The sequence below is a fragment of the Chaetodon auriga genome, chromosome 9, assembly GCF_051107435.1.
Source record: "Chaetodon auriga isolate fChaAug3 chromosome 9, fChaAug3.hap1, whole genome shotgun sequence".
Classification (NCBI taxonomy): Eukaryota; Metazoa; Chordata; class Actinopteri; order Chaetodontiformes; family Chaetodontidae; genus Chaetodon; species Chaetodon auriga.
The window spans coordinates 16,327,254-16,344,770 of NC_135082.1; the positions used below are offsets into that span (position 1 = coordinate 16,327,254).

Consider the following 17,517-nt stretch of genomic DNA (forward strand, 5'->3'; position numbering starts at 1 on the left):
GCGGGCACACACACTCACACACACATTCAACTGTCCAACCCCATCTAATCCTCTGATTTTCCTCTGCTTTACAGTCTGAGCTTCCCCGTTTTCATTGTAGTCATGGGCTGTGACTCATTGTGTGTCTGAGCCAAGCTATTTGCGCTGGTTCACACTGGCTGACACACCTAGGACCAGGAAACACACCCATTCCCACATATCCTTGTATTCAACAAGAGTGACCTGCAGCAAAACTGTGACAGTCAGAAGGGATCCAGTTTTGTAAAAACATGCACTGGATGTGCAAAATGTTCTGCACATCTCTGTTTAGTTTTATCCTTATCTTCATCTGCTGATCTTGATCTGCAACTCCTGCGGCCAATTCAGGCAAATCAATAAGTGATAAAGGCTTTTATCTCGACTCACCTCAGCAGTGCAAGAGCGGGGTCTTTCGTAACAGCGAAAGTGCATAAACATGCAGCATTGTGAGTGTTTACTGTGGAGTTGTTATGTGACCATAAAGATTCGAAACCTGCAGAAGGTTTGGAAAGGCATCCTCCAGCCTGCATGAGCATGCATCATAGGGGATGTCTGCCTGGATGCAGCAACTGCTCCAAGCTGACGCTGATCTTCAAAAGCAACAACGGCCACACCTCAGAGGCAAAATGACAAATATATATGGAGGTGAGCAAACAGGTGCAGTGGCCGGAAAAGGATGATGATCCTTTTCACCAGCAGTTATGCTAAAACTTTTAGTGCTGTAGACAAGCACCAGAGGGTTACTTTAAAACTGGCAACATGTGGACGATATAAATGATCTCTGCAGTCAGTAAAATGATGTAATACAATCACCTACTCATTCACAGAATATTTCTTCAGAACTTTTATGTGAGGAACATTTATACTGTCCTCCAGCACTGTTTATTTAAAACACTGTTACACTCCAAAGAGTAAAGCAATCCCACACTTCATGCAGAGTTCTTCAGGGTTTCTGCTTATCTTGCACATGGTTGGGATTACTCCTTCGCTTTTATCTCAGCATGCACACAATTACAGATAAATATACGCATGCATGCACACGCACACACAGTGGGTCTTCTTTTTGTAAGAAGGCTGCACCCTGTTTTTGAGAAAAAAACAAAATCAGAACATTCTTGACTCATGGTGGTGTAATGTGGTAAAATAAAAGTTAGTTATGTGTGCGTGCACATGTGTGCCCTGAGTGCCACGCCCTGTTCAATCCCTACAAAGCCACGCAGTAACTTCCTCTACACTTGCTCGGCTCCTTGCATGTTGTTTGCTGTTTCATTTCCCTGACTATGGGTGTGACGTGGTGGTGGAGTGTTTCAAGGATGCTGATCATTTCTGAGAGACATGAACAAGTTCACCCCCATGTTAACACATTCCTGTACATGCACACGCATCCAACATGATGTTGCAAAACGCAGTTGCAAAACTGGATGCACACACAAAAATCAGTGATCAGTAATCAGTCCCATCCAGGACAACTTGTAACCCAGCGGTTTCTTTTGCAGTTGGAAAGACGATAGAGTAACTCAACTAATTCCAAAGAAAAAACAAATTCAAATTGTTATATTGACTCAACAGTAACACCTAAACATTATGCATTGTGTTTGAGTGTGAATAGATAATAATTAATAGATAAATGGCTTAAATCGAAAACTAGATGAAAGTAACAAGATAAAACTAATGAATAAGAAATGAATTATAACTAGAAGTCATGGATAAACCTTTGAAATAACTGGCTAAATGTAATGATATGGTTTAGAAACTGTAGCCAAAGTGGATAAACAGTTGAAATACACAAGCTAAAAGCACGCTAAAGGGATATTTGGCTGAAATAGCTAAAAGTGGGCTAATGGATAAATGGTTGTTGATAAACAGTTGCCGTAACTAGCTAAAAGTAATGGATAAATGGTTGAAATAGTTAGCTAAAAGTAATGAATAAACAGCAGAAATCAGTTGCTAAATGATTAAAATATGTAGCTAAAAGAAAGTGAAAAATGGCTGAAACATAACTAAATGGTGTAAGTAGCTAAAGATAATGTATAAGTGTTGGAAATACATAGCTACTATGCACATGGTTTAATAATAGCTAAAGGTAAGGATAAAGGAAAAAGTAGCATAATAATATGTAATTAACTAAGTAGGCTAATGGATAAAATGGCTTGCTAAAAGTAATGGACAAACGGTTGAGATGAGCTTCTGCTACTCCAAGAGATAGTGGTACAAATTCAAACTTGAGCAAACTAACCTAAACGTTGGTGCTTTCATTGTGTGAAAAAGATCATAGTAACAATGTCCACTTCGATATTTGTCGTGTTAAATCCCATAAAGTTTAAAATCAGTTCAAATGAACACATTTTGAACATGACGGGCGCTGTTGGTGAGGGGCTACATGACTGGCGGTGTTGGTGAGGGGCTTCTTGGGTTCAGCTGCAAAGGGCTGTAGATGTGCAAAAAAGATTGGAAATCACTATGCTAAAATATTCTTTGCAGTTACGTAAATCATGCTTTATCAGACATTTTGATCTATAAGCCTGTAAGGTCTCATTTGCCCACCCAATATTATCCGTAATCCCAGGCTGAATTTGTCTGAGACACCACCCAATATGACTCTGCCTCATCGGCTCGTGTCATGGCTCCTTTTCTTTTTTGGTGAAACGGTGAAAAGAGATGTGCAAATTCAATTTGCCAGTGCATAAACCTTAGTGATCATTTGCAATGTTTTGAGTTTTCAAAACAAGGGTCAGTGTGGGAAAAATCAGGTTTTAATATTGGAGGTGAGTTAGACAGAGCCCTGTTTGGTTTGGCTGGCCCTGCATTAGAGCATGTAGAGACAAAGCCTGTGTATCTGTGCAGACTGAACCACTGCGCAGCAAGAAAACCGAAACATCCTCGCTTTAATGTATTTTTGAAATACTTGAAATACCAGTATAGGCTATAAGAGGCACTGTAGCAGTACCTATATAATGAGAGTTTCACTAACAAATGTCACACTGGCTATTACAAAATTATGCAGGGCTGAGAGTATGGTCTTCCTTCTGACAATTACTGAAATTACTATTACAATTGCTATTTTCTGCTTATGAAATGGTGCAACCAAATAACAACGTACGTGAAGCGTGTTGTCAAAATCTCAAATACAAAACAGAAATAAAGTTATTTAACATATAGTATGCAGCTATTATAAATCAGTAGAACTTGGCTCACTGGGCCTGGTTGAAAACAAAAAAACATGTCTTGTAAATACACACTTTGCCTTTTGTGTTTAAGTAAAGGACTCACTCCTGAGTCATTTCGTTAATGATAACTTTTCTGTGAGTTTGTGTGCAGTCACTTAAATGCAGTAATAACATGTTTCTGTCATTGTCCATCATACCCATTTAGTGGTGTGTTACTGCATGTACTTCACTCTTATTCTAAAATGTGAAACAGAAACTGATGAAAAGCTTTTTACTTTGTTTAAATAGAACAACAAGAAGTTAAGAAAAAAAAAAAAACTGGGGATTTTGACAGCTGCACCCATCATTGTGTAAGCGTTTATGCAAGGCAGTCAAAGGCTGCCTCTCGTGTGCTAGTGTCAGTTGGATAAAATGAGGTGTGTCACTTGGTTTGACTTAGCATAAAGGAGTCCAGATATTATCTTGGACTTCTAAAATGATTATTGGAAGCAAATAAGAAGCAAATTGACTAATTAATTAACATTTTTTTTTCTTCTTTATATTTTATATGGCTCGGAAAATATCTTTTGTTGAAAGCAGCCTCAAAAACACTGAATGCACATAAAAGTGTGACGCTAAATGTAGGTACTTATAGACATCTAATGTAGCTATATATACACACATGTGTATGAATTAACATTTCATCTTGTGAAGCAGGAGTTATTTTCCTGTTGCATACCACTGGAGTCCTCTATGTGAAGCAGTGGGTGGTCCCACGGCTGCTGAGAACCACTCCCTCGCACCGGTCCCCTCCCCAGCATTCCCCTCCCTCTGCAAAGCAGGAGCCCTACCCAGCTCTCTATCCAACCACTCTGCTCAGCCCAGAGGAGCAGCCACACAGAAAAAAAGAAGTTTAAATCAACTCAGAGAAGAGGAGGGAGGGAGAGAGGGGGAGAAAACGCCCTGGAAACTTGGTTGAAGGAGAACTAGGAAAAGAGTGACAGAATCCTATCAGGCAGCAAAGTTGTGACTGAGAGAAGTGCTTTTCTTGGGCTGAGGAGAAAAGGGAGCAGGCAAGTTTTCAAGGATGCTCAAGCTGGTGTGAGACTTCTTGGGCGCAAAGACTGCGCACAGGTAAAGATGCACTTTTTTCTTTTTCTAAGATTGGAGTGAATGCTTTTTTTTATTATTACTTTTTTACTGTTTCTGAACATTGTTATCAGCTGTGCTTTGCTTCAAACTTAGCTGTGCTGAAAACTTGTCAACACTTGCTAAAGTTTAACAACTAAGTTGCAAAAGTGACAAAGTTATCTGTCCAACATTGCTGCAGTATTCCAATGGGCATTTGTACTGAGTGTGTGTGTCAGTGGTATGATTACAGTGACTTTGTCCTACTTTATTACATGTGTCTTATATACTGTGGTATCCTTTGTTTTCTCTTAAAGAAAAGTTTGCAATAGGGAGGTTTTGCATGGAAAGAAAACCTGTATTATTACCTCAGTGTTGTCCTGTAAGGTGTAAAGAGGCAATGATGTTGTGTGAGCATCACTACGTGTTAAAAAACAGATTTAAAGTAGCCGAGACCGTGAGAAGTGGGTGTGTACCCACAGCCGCCACATGAATGCAGAGGTCTTGACTGGAGTGGCGCACTTCAATTTTCCTTTGACTGCAGACAAAGATTGTCATCCTCAGTGCATATAAGTGCTGGAACACACTGTTTTTGAACAAATATAGAGCATCTTCATATGATGGTACTCCTTTTAGAAACAGGAGGTAACACCCCAAATCCCTCTGTTTGTAGAGTGATTTGACTGTTATGCAACGTGGATGTCCTTTGCATACATATAATCCCTTGTCTATAGGATGGCAAACTTTTTCGTTTTTGTTTTACAACACTGGAATATCTCACCCACCAGATGAAAGTTGAATGGAAGATGTGCTAGACATGCGATAGTGTTGTTTGCGCTGATGCTATCGTTCAGGTGGTTTCTCTTATCAGTCCAACGCCCTTTGCGGAGCCTTGGAGGTTTAAAAAGTAAAGGTACTTCCCCATGACTTCCCTGCAGCGACAGGCTTGGGTGTGGATTCCTCTCTTTCACGTCCCTCCACCCGGTCCTTTTTTTTCTCCCTCCCTTCTTGCTTCGCTGTCTCCTCACAGAGGCACACCCTTTTACAACCCCCTCTAAAAAAAAAAAAGAAAAAAAAAAAAAGAAGAAGAAGAAGAAAAAAGGAAAAAAAGCATACATGCTGCAGACAGTTGTTGCAGTGGGTCCCTACGAACATATCCAAAAGTTCTTTATGGGATATTCAGGGGGTGTAGATGAGAACTTTCCCCTGCTTATCGGCTGTGTTGATGGGTGCTGTGTAATTTTTAGTCATTTGGAACAATGAAAAGCTCCTATGTGAGCCTTTTTAATGCAGTCTGCTTTTGTGGAATATGGTGAACTTGTCTGACCGTTCTTCATATATGGATCAGTTTGTGAACAAAGCCTTTCCAGCTGAAATGGCTATCACTGTTGCTTTGTACTAAGGCATGTATGATTTTTTATGGCTGACTTTTTAAAAGCTTGAGCAGATAGAGATTTCTCTTCTATTACCTTGGGTTCCTTACCCTAGGCTCCCGTCCAGGGTGTGCAGGGGAGGAAAGAAGGGAGGAAGAGGAGGGGGGAAGACGGGGAAAGAGAGTCAGGGAGTGAGTTAGTGAGGGGGGATGGGCGGGGTGGGGGCGAAGAGGGGAGTAATGGAATGCAGTGGTTTGGAAAGACAAGCTAATTGAAACCAGGTTTGAAGCATTGAGGAGGGAGCTTAGACTTCGCACATTTGGAGAAAGAGAGAAACGCATGTCATTTGAGAGATATTTATTTTTCTTACATCACAGCATATATGGCATCTTTCCAGGTGTGGTTCAAACAAGGATCATCACATGTAATCTGGTCTGCATTTGATATAATGTGTTTGTTCAAGCTGAGGAAAAATCAGCTAAAAAAACTCCAGACCCGACATAATCCTTTGTTGACTCTTGGTTTAAAGTCAAATTTCTGTGTGTGTAGTTGCCTGTCCTCCACCGCTCCCTCCTGCCACACCCAAAACTGTTAGAGAGAGCTGCATTTTGCTCCGCTCTGCAAAATCTTCTCTACAACGCGTACTTAACTCATGATGAGTGTCTCAGCTGTAAATGTCTGGCATTTCTCAAATTGCACTTGCATGGTGATTGATTGTGACACAGGCAGCTTGAAGAGGGCTGAAAGGTCTTTGGGCAGCGGGTTATCATTCAAGCAATCATATGTTTAGTGTTCTTAGCATTTAAAAAATTCCTGTTTTACTTGGTGATAATATGGCATAGCACTGTATTACATAAGTTGCTACAGATGTCAAGTTTTTCTGCAAGCAAGGGTCCAGATTTACACAATCCTGGCAGTTATGGAACATTAATTTCAAGCTCAGAGACCGAACTGGTTCCTGGCTACCTGCAGCTAAAACGTTTGTCGATGAACAGGGCCTCTTCTTGGCTTGGGGCAGTTTCTGTTTGTCTAAATACTTGCACTTTCCACCAGTGTAGCAGTACAGAGGCGACATTATGTTGCAAACTTCAGTAATGTAGGTCATTTGGAATTCCAAAAACCACACTGCAAAATTTTAAGGAAGCTTTATTGATCAAACCTTGCTCAGTCGTCATCGCCGACATAAGCAGTGCCACTCAACGCTGATTTTGTTGCACTTGTCACCCATGTGACAAACAGCAACTTTACTTGCCTGAAGAACAGGACATGCCTCATGACTGTTTGGAGTCTTCGCTTGACCATGTTAAGATATTTATCACAGCACTCTACAAGAGCCACTATGTATTCTTGCCCTGTTGACTGGCAGCACAGATGAGAGGAGTGGCGTTAGTCAGCCATGCCAATGTGAAACGGAAAAGAAACTGGTTTCTAGCACACTTCCTCTGCCATTTCCTCAGGGGTTTGTTGAGTGGGTGTTTGGAAGGAGGGACAGCGTGGAGAGGTGAAACGAGGGACGTGGATGTAGTGAGTAAGCTGGAAGAAGGGTGTGTGTGATTGCAATCAAACTGCAGTTTATTTTTTTTTCACACTTGGCATTCTTTGAGGAGAAACACTGGACTCTCGGACATCCTGAAGTCCCAGCATGAGCGCTAAAGTCTCACCCTAGAGATTGGTTAAATAAAACAACAGCGAATTTGTAAATACACAACCCGTCCAGTCATCTAGCTACAAATAAACATGTAACTGTCGCCTTCGATTTTCGAAAGTCTTTCTAGGCAATCCACCCAGCAGCCACTCCTTTCTTGTCCATCCAGTGCTGGTTTGGAATGTTTCAGTGTGGCCTCAGGACGCTCTGGGAAGCACCTATCTTTAGCATTTCTTGCCTTATTGTTGAGATATAGTAATGTGAGAAGTATGACGAGATGGTCATCAAAAATCACACGTAATACCCCTGTAAGTCACACCTATGCGTACGCATTCAATTCAGACTTGTTTACTGCAGCTTCAAGCATGGAATTTAAAAAGGGTGTGAATCTTTTTTTTCTGATAAGCCAATAACATTCCCCACTGCTCTGCCAAACATCTGCAAAACACCCCAAAACAATAAATCTTAGATAAATGTTGCAGTAATGCACCGCCTACCTACTAACGGTCTGACCTACACCCCAACCCCCACAAGTGCCGTTACGTTGCCCAGTGCAAGGAATGACACGAAGCATCTGTTACAAAAACTCTATTTGGAATGAGGCAGCCAAAATGTCAGGGCAGCAAGGCTTGGAATGTAAATTTAGAAATACATTCGGCTTTGTTTAGGTTTTCTTTATCTGGCACAAGATACTCAAGGATGGCACTCATCACAATCCAACACTCTCTCTTGTTATAAACAACTCTGCACTACTCTGGTGTGGTCTTAATGCTAAGTATGAATACATATCCTCATGTTGTGCTCGTGCGGCAAGTTCTACAGCGAAGGGCTTCTTATGTCTCTCTATATATACTCTGCTGCTATGGTTGCCTTATAGCCCTCCTCTTAACCTTCTTGCCTCTTGCTCCATGAATAGACTTGCATTTGTTCTTGTTCAACTAGCAGCTGTAGAAGGCAGAAACAACCCTAACCAAGCCAAACTAAATTGAGCTGAAGTTACTGATGAACAGTTACTTGGCCATATAACCCATATAAGGTTGCTGTGGATGTCTGTAAACCTACTGTGATCTCTTATTTGTGTGGCAGAACTGTGTAAGTGCCTTTCTTCCTTCTCTTTGTCTCTCCCTGGTGTAACTAGTTACGCCAGTTCAAAATTAACATCCTCCAGTCAGTTATCCTGCAGCTCTGCCTCCCTTCATCCTATTTTCTCTTTGTTAGTCGCTCAGTTTTCTTTGCTCTGAAACTGCCTGTAGGCACCACCACAGGATCACTTCCCATTTCAGATCTTCAGTAACATCCAGCATGTTTTGTTTAATTTTTGCATGGCCCAATATTACATAGAATGTCTCAGTGGGAGTCCTGCAAGAACAACAGTTCATGATGCAGCCCAAGTTCCTGAGATGACAAGAAAAAACTCCCCTTAAAACCTTTGCACATTGGAAAAAAATGGAAGAACCCCCAGGAGAGGAAATTCAAAGTGAGATCCTCCCTCCATGGATGTCTAGGGGTGTAATAGAGAACAATGAGTAATGACAGGGGCCATGAGTTATCTGGAACTTACTGTCTCATATAGCATAGACCCTTTCTTTTCTGCCCTCATGTGAACATGAGACTAAAATATGATTTATATGAAAATCAAGACATAGTTGAAATGTATTCTCAATGCAACCCCTGGTCCTGTTTGTGATCTCGTACAGTTTTCCTCAGTTTTTCCATTTTGTGCATGACTCCTGCCAAAGTCACAATGGTTTAATCAACAGCAGGCCAAGTTGGCGTCAGTGGGCAGGCTTTGGTCTCATGCAGGCCTTGTGGTTTGGTTTAGGGCTATGTGGACTATGGAGTGCAAAAAAGAACCATTTATTTTGATGTGCATTCCTTTTATATGCGTCACACATGCATATCCTATCTGCGTTTTAAGGCAAGAGTGAACCTACGCTGGGGCCTGCTGCGTTTCTTTTTGTATTTGTTGCACTTACTGCGTCAAACTACAATGGAGACAGAAGAACAGGGAGTCTATTCTGTTTTGACAACATGACTGATCTGGTCACTGCTCCTATCTCCCCCGTTGCCTCTCTGCACTGAGGCATTTTTATTGGTTCATAATGAAATGTCATCACTCACCAGCCCTGCTGTGCCTGATTCACTTATGGTTGAGCTTTAATCATTGTCACACAGTACCCGTTTTCTGTTCATCAAATTGATTGGATTTGGCAATCAACCAGACTGATTAACCAAAGTCACTGTGATCAGCTTCCAGTGTACTGTGACTTAATTAAACAGAAACTATGTCAGTCAAACTGTCAAGGTATGTGTCCTCAAGGCATCAACAGTTGAAAGAAAGAGAGGGTAGGGAGCCAATGCTCAGCAGTACAATGGAAAGTTCCGTCTGTTGTATCTTCCTAGTAAACAGGTGCCACCAGCTAAAATGACAACAACAACAGCAATGACGAATATGGGATCTGTTCAGCCAAGCCTGTGCTACTTTTCAGCCTTCAGTTGAGAAAGTGTGACTCAGGGTGCACATTAACTGTGCATTTCTGACTGAATGTTTGTGTTCTTGTTTATTTGAGGAAAAAACCTGAAGGTTGGGGGGTGTGGTGGACTGACTACAGGGGGGTGGACACTCAGGCAGGGTGCAGGGTGGGCGGTATAGAATGAAGCTGAGTCTGAGAGAAAGAGGACATTTCTTTGGAGTTAGTCACTGCGGGGAGAGGCCGGGCTCCCTTCCAGCTGGCCTGACGGCTCTATCAAGGAATGTGTGTGACTGGAGGCCTGGGTGGGGCTGTGTACTGAGCTACCCCCTCTGCAAGCACAGCACATAGGAAAAGCGATGCGATCTGCCTCGTGGACTGTGGACCGGTATTTCTACCCATGCACCACGGCATGTGCTTTTATTTTCTTTCCTCACTGTTGGTGACTGCACTTGTTCTGACTGTGCACGCCTGTGTCTGTGTTTATCGGTGTGGTCTCACCAAGGTATTGAAAACAGAAGATGGGGCACCCATTTGTTATCTTTGGGTTTGAACATCGTTAAAAAGCGTACTTGCATTAGATTATTATTTTTCTTATTTTTTTAATGTTTTTTTTTTTGTTTTTTTTTTACAAAATTATGTGATCTCGTTCACAGTTGGAGATCTCACATACCTTGTATCTGATTTTGTTTTGGATATCAGTGATAAAGTCAAATTCACAATCCCTTAAGACTGACCCTTTGAAAAACGTACCAATGTCATTCAGTCAGACCTTTACCTGAATGGATCCTGACATGGCAGTCTGATTAATACGTCTCTGTAACAAGAGTATGGGCTAGAGAGTGTACACAGCTGCTGTGGCACAAGTCTCCCTACACAAACATAATGACAACCACGTACGGCCTGACATTTATCTCAGCTACGTCCAATCTACTTCAGTATAGGACCCATTCAAAAAGCACTGAACAACAATGCATTCTTTGGCAAAACTTTAGAGAATTTTACATGCTTTGCAGAAATGTTCCAGGTTTTAATTTTTACTCACTTTCTCTCTCTAGTATGTAGTGTTTAGTATAGATATTTAAAGTCACACTGTTTAGAAAAGTTTTCACTCACACAAACAGGCTTTTCAACACAATAATGAGCAATTTAGTTTATTGAACATGGGGGACTGGGGAGGGGGAGGTAAATGATTGGGTTGGACAGCCCGTCTCAGAAGAATTTTTCAGAGGGACATGTTCCCACCGGTAGATGCCTGTCTGCACACATATCAAGTCTGGTTCTGTTTGTACTAGGACTGAAAAAGAGAAGGCTTTGTTTCACAATATGCTGGTGGGTTGAAGCAATAATCCTAGTAAGTCCTGTAATATTTTGGGCTAGTCACAGCGGGTAAAAGTAAGATTGACTTGGAATGTAGAATGACACTCCAACGATGAATACACAGCAACATATTATTGCTATACTGGCTGATATGGTTGCCCATTTCTGCTGTTATACTCCAGTGGAAACCAGAGCAGAGGAATTCCCAAGCATATTTTAGAATACATTTCCTTTTAGAATAGAACTGGATTTGCTTAATTTTAATTTCAAATTTCTGGAACTGGATCTTGGATAAATGGTGTGTTACTGTGTCCATCTTATCTTCCTATTTGTAGAGTTGAGGGCCACACTAAACAAGTAGCTGGATTTTTTTTACTTAAAGCTTGTCTTTTGCTTCATTACTTGCAAGGGTCAATACTGCAACCATTGGTTGGTTAATTATTAAAGACTCTGAAGGCTCTGATTGGTCATGGAGGGTCCATTGAACATGTAGACTAAAATACCTTGAGTAACTCCTGACTGTAACTGCAGAATACTGTTTGGAGGTTATCTGCCACTCATACGACAGAAACATGCTTGCTATTGTGTAAGAGAACAGCATGATGACTTCAAGATAGGCTTCTTTTGTAGTATCCACGATAACAGTAAAATGCATTGACAGGATCCTTAAAATACTCATTTCAGTAATTTTTTAAATCTAATCTTATTACTATGTTTTTGCATCAACAGAAGTCAAGAATACAAGAACCACAGCATCAGACTGAAGCCCTTGGCCTTGCTTGAGCAATCCAAGGTAAGTGTCCTTAGACATAATACAGGAAATCCACACAACACATCTATTACTGGTTAAGCAAAGGAAAGAAAACAAAATTTCTTATAAAACATCACTCCAAAGCCATCTAGTCAGTGTCACCTTAGAACAGCGTTGTATTATGCAGCCAGACGCCAAACCTCTGTTGGAATGTTTGTTGCAAAGCCTCCTTTGAACCTGGAAGGTCATGCCACTGCCATTCAGCTGTGAAAGGCCTGCCTTGTGGAAACCTGACACTTGGCTGCTTCTGCTCCCTATGACTCCTCTTTGCACCCCTCCTTCCTCCCCCAGACACCACCTGTTCCGCTCGAACCCCTTTCCCCTTCTTATGAAACAGCCCTGTCAATGGCCTGCCAAGCTCATACTGTTTTAACTGTTTGTAGTCAGCAGCTGTGGACAATTTATTTCTTAGGAGTTGTAAGGAGAGCTAGCAAAAGAAGCAACACCAAACCCAAACCGTATGCAGGCCAATGATAGGCCTTAAGAAGGCGTATCCAGAAATGCTTTGTGGTTGCACTGTAGTTAACAGAAGCCTTTGTCTGGCTGGCTGTCCACACATCCCCCCCTTTCTCAACACGCATACCAGGCCATAATAAAACATGATAGATAAACAAGCTCATCTGTTTCCCTTTGCCCTCATTTCCTCCATAGTTACCTTCAATGCTTCTTAAAATATCTCATTTTGTATGTTCTTCAGATATGTGTTTGATGACATCACTAATCAAATTTAATGTGATATCAAGGACGCCACTATCAGGAAGGTCAGAGAAATGAATGCGAAATAAGAGAGGGGTGGCTGATTATCATGTTGCCTGATCGCTTTGAGTCACAGACTGCCTCTCTGTCTTATGATCCTGAGAACAGAGGCTTACTTATTTAGCATCTGTTTACAACTCTATCCATATCTAATCATATGATCTTGATCAAGTTAATTGTCCCTCTGTGCTCCAGGTCCAAAATAGGTTGTGCTGTGTTAGGGCATATTCTAAGCTTGTCTGAGTTTCAAAAAGAATGATGACAGAGAGTAAATATTCAGGATGCCTTATGCACAGCGTAGTGTTGTAAGCTGCGTAGGAAGGTCTTCATTATTAGCCCCATATTTTCATTTTGACTTGTTTGTTTTCTTCCCCCTCTTACTGTTACCTCACAACCATTCCTCTCCCTTTCCCACTTGCTATCTCACTCACTTCAAACTTCCCTCCCTCTCTTTAAGTTCCTTCCTTCCCTCCTATGTTGCTGTGAGCCTCGGCTCCTCCCTTCAGCTTGCTGCCAGAAATATGTCAAAGCTGTGTGAACAAGGACAGGTCAGAAAGTTATGGAGAGCCTCAGCTTGAGGGTAAAATGTGAGAAGAGAAAAATAAGTTTACATGTGAAAGGTAATTATGTATGAAAATAGATGGATGGATAGGGAGGGGAGTTGTGTCCTGAAGTTGTCCCTTTGGGTGACAGGTGGAGAAATTAATAACAACACTTTTTCTGGCCCTTGCTCTCTGGGATTTTTTATGAAAACATGGATGTTGCCTTTCCCTCCTCTCTGTGATCCTCTTTTTTCCCTTAAAACAGAATCCAGCCAACAATAAGTTTGAGATTTAAAATGCTTCATAAGGGAGGAGGCGGATGTGTAAGATGAGCTACATTGTCTCTCATGTGGAAAATACAAATTCTTCCCTTCAGTCTAAATACCCTTTGGCTAGGATCAGAAGGGTATGGTTAAGACACTATAACTTGCAGTAGCAGGTGCACACATGAGTTAAGTGGGTAAACTGCCTTGTTTTTGCCCTGCATACTCACACATTTCAGCTGTGTTTAATACATATAATGTTGTGGATAATGTAAGGTGTGAGGCTTGAGTTCTTAATAGATTCATGTTACTAGCTTCAGTCAAGTCACCGACAGAGACAATGAGATAGAAAGAAGCAGGAAGGAAGGAAGGAGGGGAGATCAGGTTGATGCCTACGAGCGGTTGGCATCATCTTTGGCATAAACGGCAGCATCCTTATATCTGCTATTATCACTCTCAGTGGCCATGGTTCTTGTTAATCAGTTCTGAGTGTCTGCAAAAGGCTATTTTAGAGAGAGGGCTTAACATTACCTCAAAGCATTGCAAGCATTTTCCAGTATTCCCAATCACGCAGGACCAGTCTATTTATTGACTTGCGTTAATTGGTGTATTGCTTGCTGTGTGCCCTTGGACAGAGTCCAGCAAACCAGGGAGACCAGTTTGCAAATCATTCTACATTCCAAACTGTCTGTTTATTAATCCTTTCTCACACACCCTAACTTTGGAAAAAATTCTGACGTGCTAATGGTTGAGAGACACAATTATATCAGGAGAAAAACAGGTCTCTCTCTCTCTCTCTCTCTCTCTCTCTCTCTCTCTCTCTCTCTCTCTCTCTCACACACACACACACACACACACACACACACACACACACACACACAAACCACATGTGCCACCTAGATTTACAGCCTATTGTTTGGCATCTCAGGGAGCCAGCCAAAACAACAGTGTCGTTTTCTTCTAACCTTATCATTTGTTTAATACACTGTACATCTCCAGTGTGGCAAGAGTGGCAGATGGCTGTTGACTGAGCGGTGCTTGTTACAAACTCCTTTGAAACAGCTGTTTCTTTATCTTTCCCTCAGGTTCCTCTTGTTCCCAGCAGCTTGTTATCTTTGACAACAGTCAGGCAGCTTCAGTGAATTGGCAAGAGAATCTGTGGCTTACTGGTGTAATTATGTTATTTGTAGAGGTGCAAAATAGTATGGAAAAATGTTTAAGTGTGATTTTTACTAATTATTTTCAGATTAAATTGATCAAATGGAAATCCAGCTTTACAACTACAATCATAACATTACATTCTTCCTGCCAACTGACTTCTTATTTATTTCAATTGACATGTTAGCAGCTAGTTGAGGCAGTTTCTTATGAGTTGTTCTTATTTTGTTATGTATTCAAGTATATGCAAATTAAACGATAACTCTCAGCTTGTTATGCATTATCTCAGAAGTGTGACAACACACTGTCCCCTTAAATAATGGTCTTGGTCTGCATCACTAAAGACAGAACCAAGACAAGCCAAGTGAAGGAAATTAGATAATACAAACAAAATAAAACACTTGTATATCAAGTGGAAAAGGGCATAATTGACCCCCCCTCCATGTATGAAGTGCTTGGCTGACCACCAAGAAGTTATATCTTGAAATACTCTGAATAAGTATGGGGCAGAGCGATACAACTAGTAAGAATCCTCTATGCTCCCTTTCCAAGCTGTTCTCCAGTCCGTCCCCATAAAAACACAGGCAACCAATCACCACTATGACTCATATCCTCTCTCTTTTGTGCCATCTCATGGATAAGCTTTTGCCATTTATACTGGCTGATTACAGGCAAATAGACAATTTGTTGAAACTTACTGAATGACTACACAGTTTGATGTTGTGTGCTATACCAGGCAACAGCAGAGTAATTCTCTTATAAATGTGTGTGATCATACAGCTTCGTCAGTGTTTCACTGTGAAATATCTTTTAGTGCAAAAACATTCAGTATTATTGAATATTGGCTTGGTTATTCTTGTTATAATCAAGCCAAATGCTGAGGCATTGGATACACATGCTGAACGACCTTGCCTTTTTAAAGGAAACAATTTAGAAAAGCAATCTGTGTTGTTTTGTATAGCAGACAGCTTTTTCTACTACAGTTCCACTTATAATTATCTATATTCTCTGTAGTCAGGGGGCCCTCTGGAAAATGAATTGTTGGTTCATCGACTGAACCATTAAATGGCTGGGTGGCTATAGTTCCGGTGCTTTGGTCCACGTGTCTTCAAGTACATGCAACATCTGGTCTTGTCTTGTGCATGAACAGTATCTTTGAACAGGACTTTGAACTCCAAATTGTTCCTGATGTGTGCATATGTAAGGGAAACTGTCACTTTGGACATCTGGAAAAAAAAATTGCCAAATGCATGCAATGCAAAAACATGAAAACCATTGCTAGTTGGACACACATGGCTTAGACAGCTTTGTGTAAGTGAAGGTGTGGGTTGTGGAGAGTCAGGCATCAATGAAACAATGAGTTGCGTGTTTCAAAGAGGTTGTGTGGGGAGGACTGGTCAGCGTATTTGAAAAGGCAGGTCTGAGAATTATATAAATAAACTATTTTTGTGTTGGTTGCACATGTGTTTACTACAGTATGCATAAAGCTAGACACTAAAAAAAAGCGAAACCATGTCTGTAAATTTGGTTGATCGGAGCTGATAGAGAGCAATATTTAGTAAAGTCTGATGACCGCACCCAGTAAGTAACATTATATGTGCTTTTGCATTGCATACATCTTGAAAGTGGTCAACTTTGTGATATAGTTGTAGTCATAGTGCATTGTGTGTGAGCATATACAAATGTGTACTTATTTTTGTACTACTATCTTTGAAATGGATCTGTGAGAGAGGACGTGCGGTTACACACCAGTATATGTGTTACTGTGCGTTTCTCCACCTCCTCTGTGTGTTTTCATAAGGCAAGGCCTTACAAAGCTTTAAACGTCATTGTTCTGTCTATTGACATTGGAGCATGGGTGTCGGCGCAGGATTGTGGTGCTTTCCTCAGGGCAGGGTGTGGTCTGTCTCCAACCAAATTGGAGGAGGGGAGGGTTAGAGCGTTAGAGATGGTTTTAACACCATCTAGTGTTCACCATTGGGTCTTACAAGGTAGTAGACCTACAGTGTTAGTAAATGTTTAATTAATGCAAATATAGGATTTGTCTTCAGGATGAACATTTTCTGATGTCTTTTTTGATGCCTTATTGGTCATGATTTTGTCTAAATGGTTGTTGCAATTTCTTTATGCAGGAAAACCAAGATAGCGTTTTCGACACACCAGGGCTTAAATAGACGAAAGGAAAAAACAAGGTATTTCATGAAGTTAAAGTCACAATAAAGCCCTTGTCCTTTCCTTATTTCATCCTGTATACTGTGTTGCAAATGCATATAGTATAAGTTCTTGCCGACTACCTTGTGTTTTTTCTCTCAAACCCATACTTTGTGTGGTTATGTTAACAGATGGCTGAAGAGGAGGAGACCAGGGAGGTGCTCTTTCCAGATTGGGAAGGTCCAGACAAAACTGGACTGACAATTGAACAGACAAGTGGAGGAGAGATCTTCGTCAAGGAAGTGAAAGGAGAGTCACCTGCAGCACGGTCTGGAAAAGTATATGAAGGTGGCATTTTCGTTTTTTTTCTCAAATCATAAAACATGAAGTCAAATTTGTCTCACCTACAAAATGACTAATTTCTTGTATTTTTTAACCAACATTTTTGTTGCTGTCTCGACTGAATTCATAGGTGACCAGATTGTAGGTGCCACTGTCTACTTTGATAACATGAGCTCAGAAGAAACAGCTGAATTGCTGAAGACATTGAACCGCCACAAAGTTGGACTGAAATTACAAAACAAAGGAGACAAATCCCCTTGCCTCTCTCCCTTGAGCACACCATGTCGCTCACCAATGGGCACCCTGACGTGGGAAGGGAAGACCCGGTTTGGAGGTTCCAGTCCAGACATCATCCTTGTAAGTTCTTTTTTTTAAATTACATGATCACTGATT

General features: G+C 41.1%; 1 protein-coding gene across 1 annotated transcript in view; it reads left to right on the forward strand.

Annotated features, from left to right (window-relative positions):
- Window positions 1–4,033: 4,033 nt before the first annotated feature.
- The window catches only part of ahnak (AHNAK nucleoprotein), a 34,990-nt gene continuing 21,506 nt past the window's right edge, over window positions 4,034–17,517 (forward strand). The window contains exons 1-5 of the mRNA XM_076738385.1: window positions 4,034–4,298; window positions 11,831–11,894; window positions 16,764–16,823; window positions 16,974–17,130; window positions 17,255–17,481. Coding sequence (XP_076594500.1) covers window positions 16,974–17,130; window positions 17,255–17,481 — 384 coding nt within the window. The 5' untranslated portion in view covers window positions 4,034–4,298; window positions 11,831–11,894; window positions 16,764–16,823. The remainder of the gene's footprint in view (window positions 4,299–11,830; window positions 11,895–16,763; window positions 16,824–16,973; window positions 17,131–17,254; window positions 17,482–17,517) is intronic.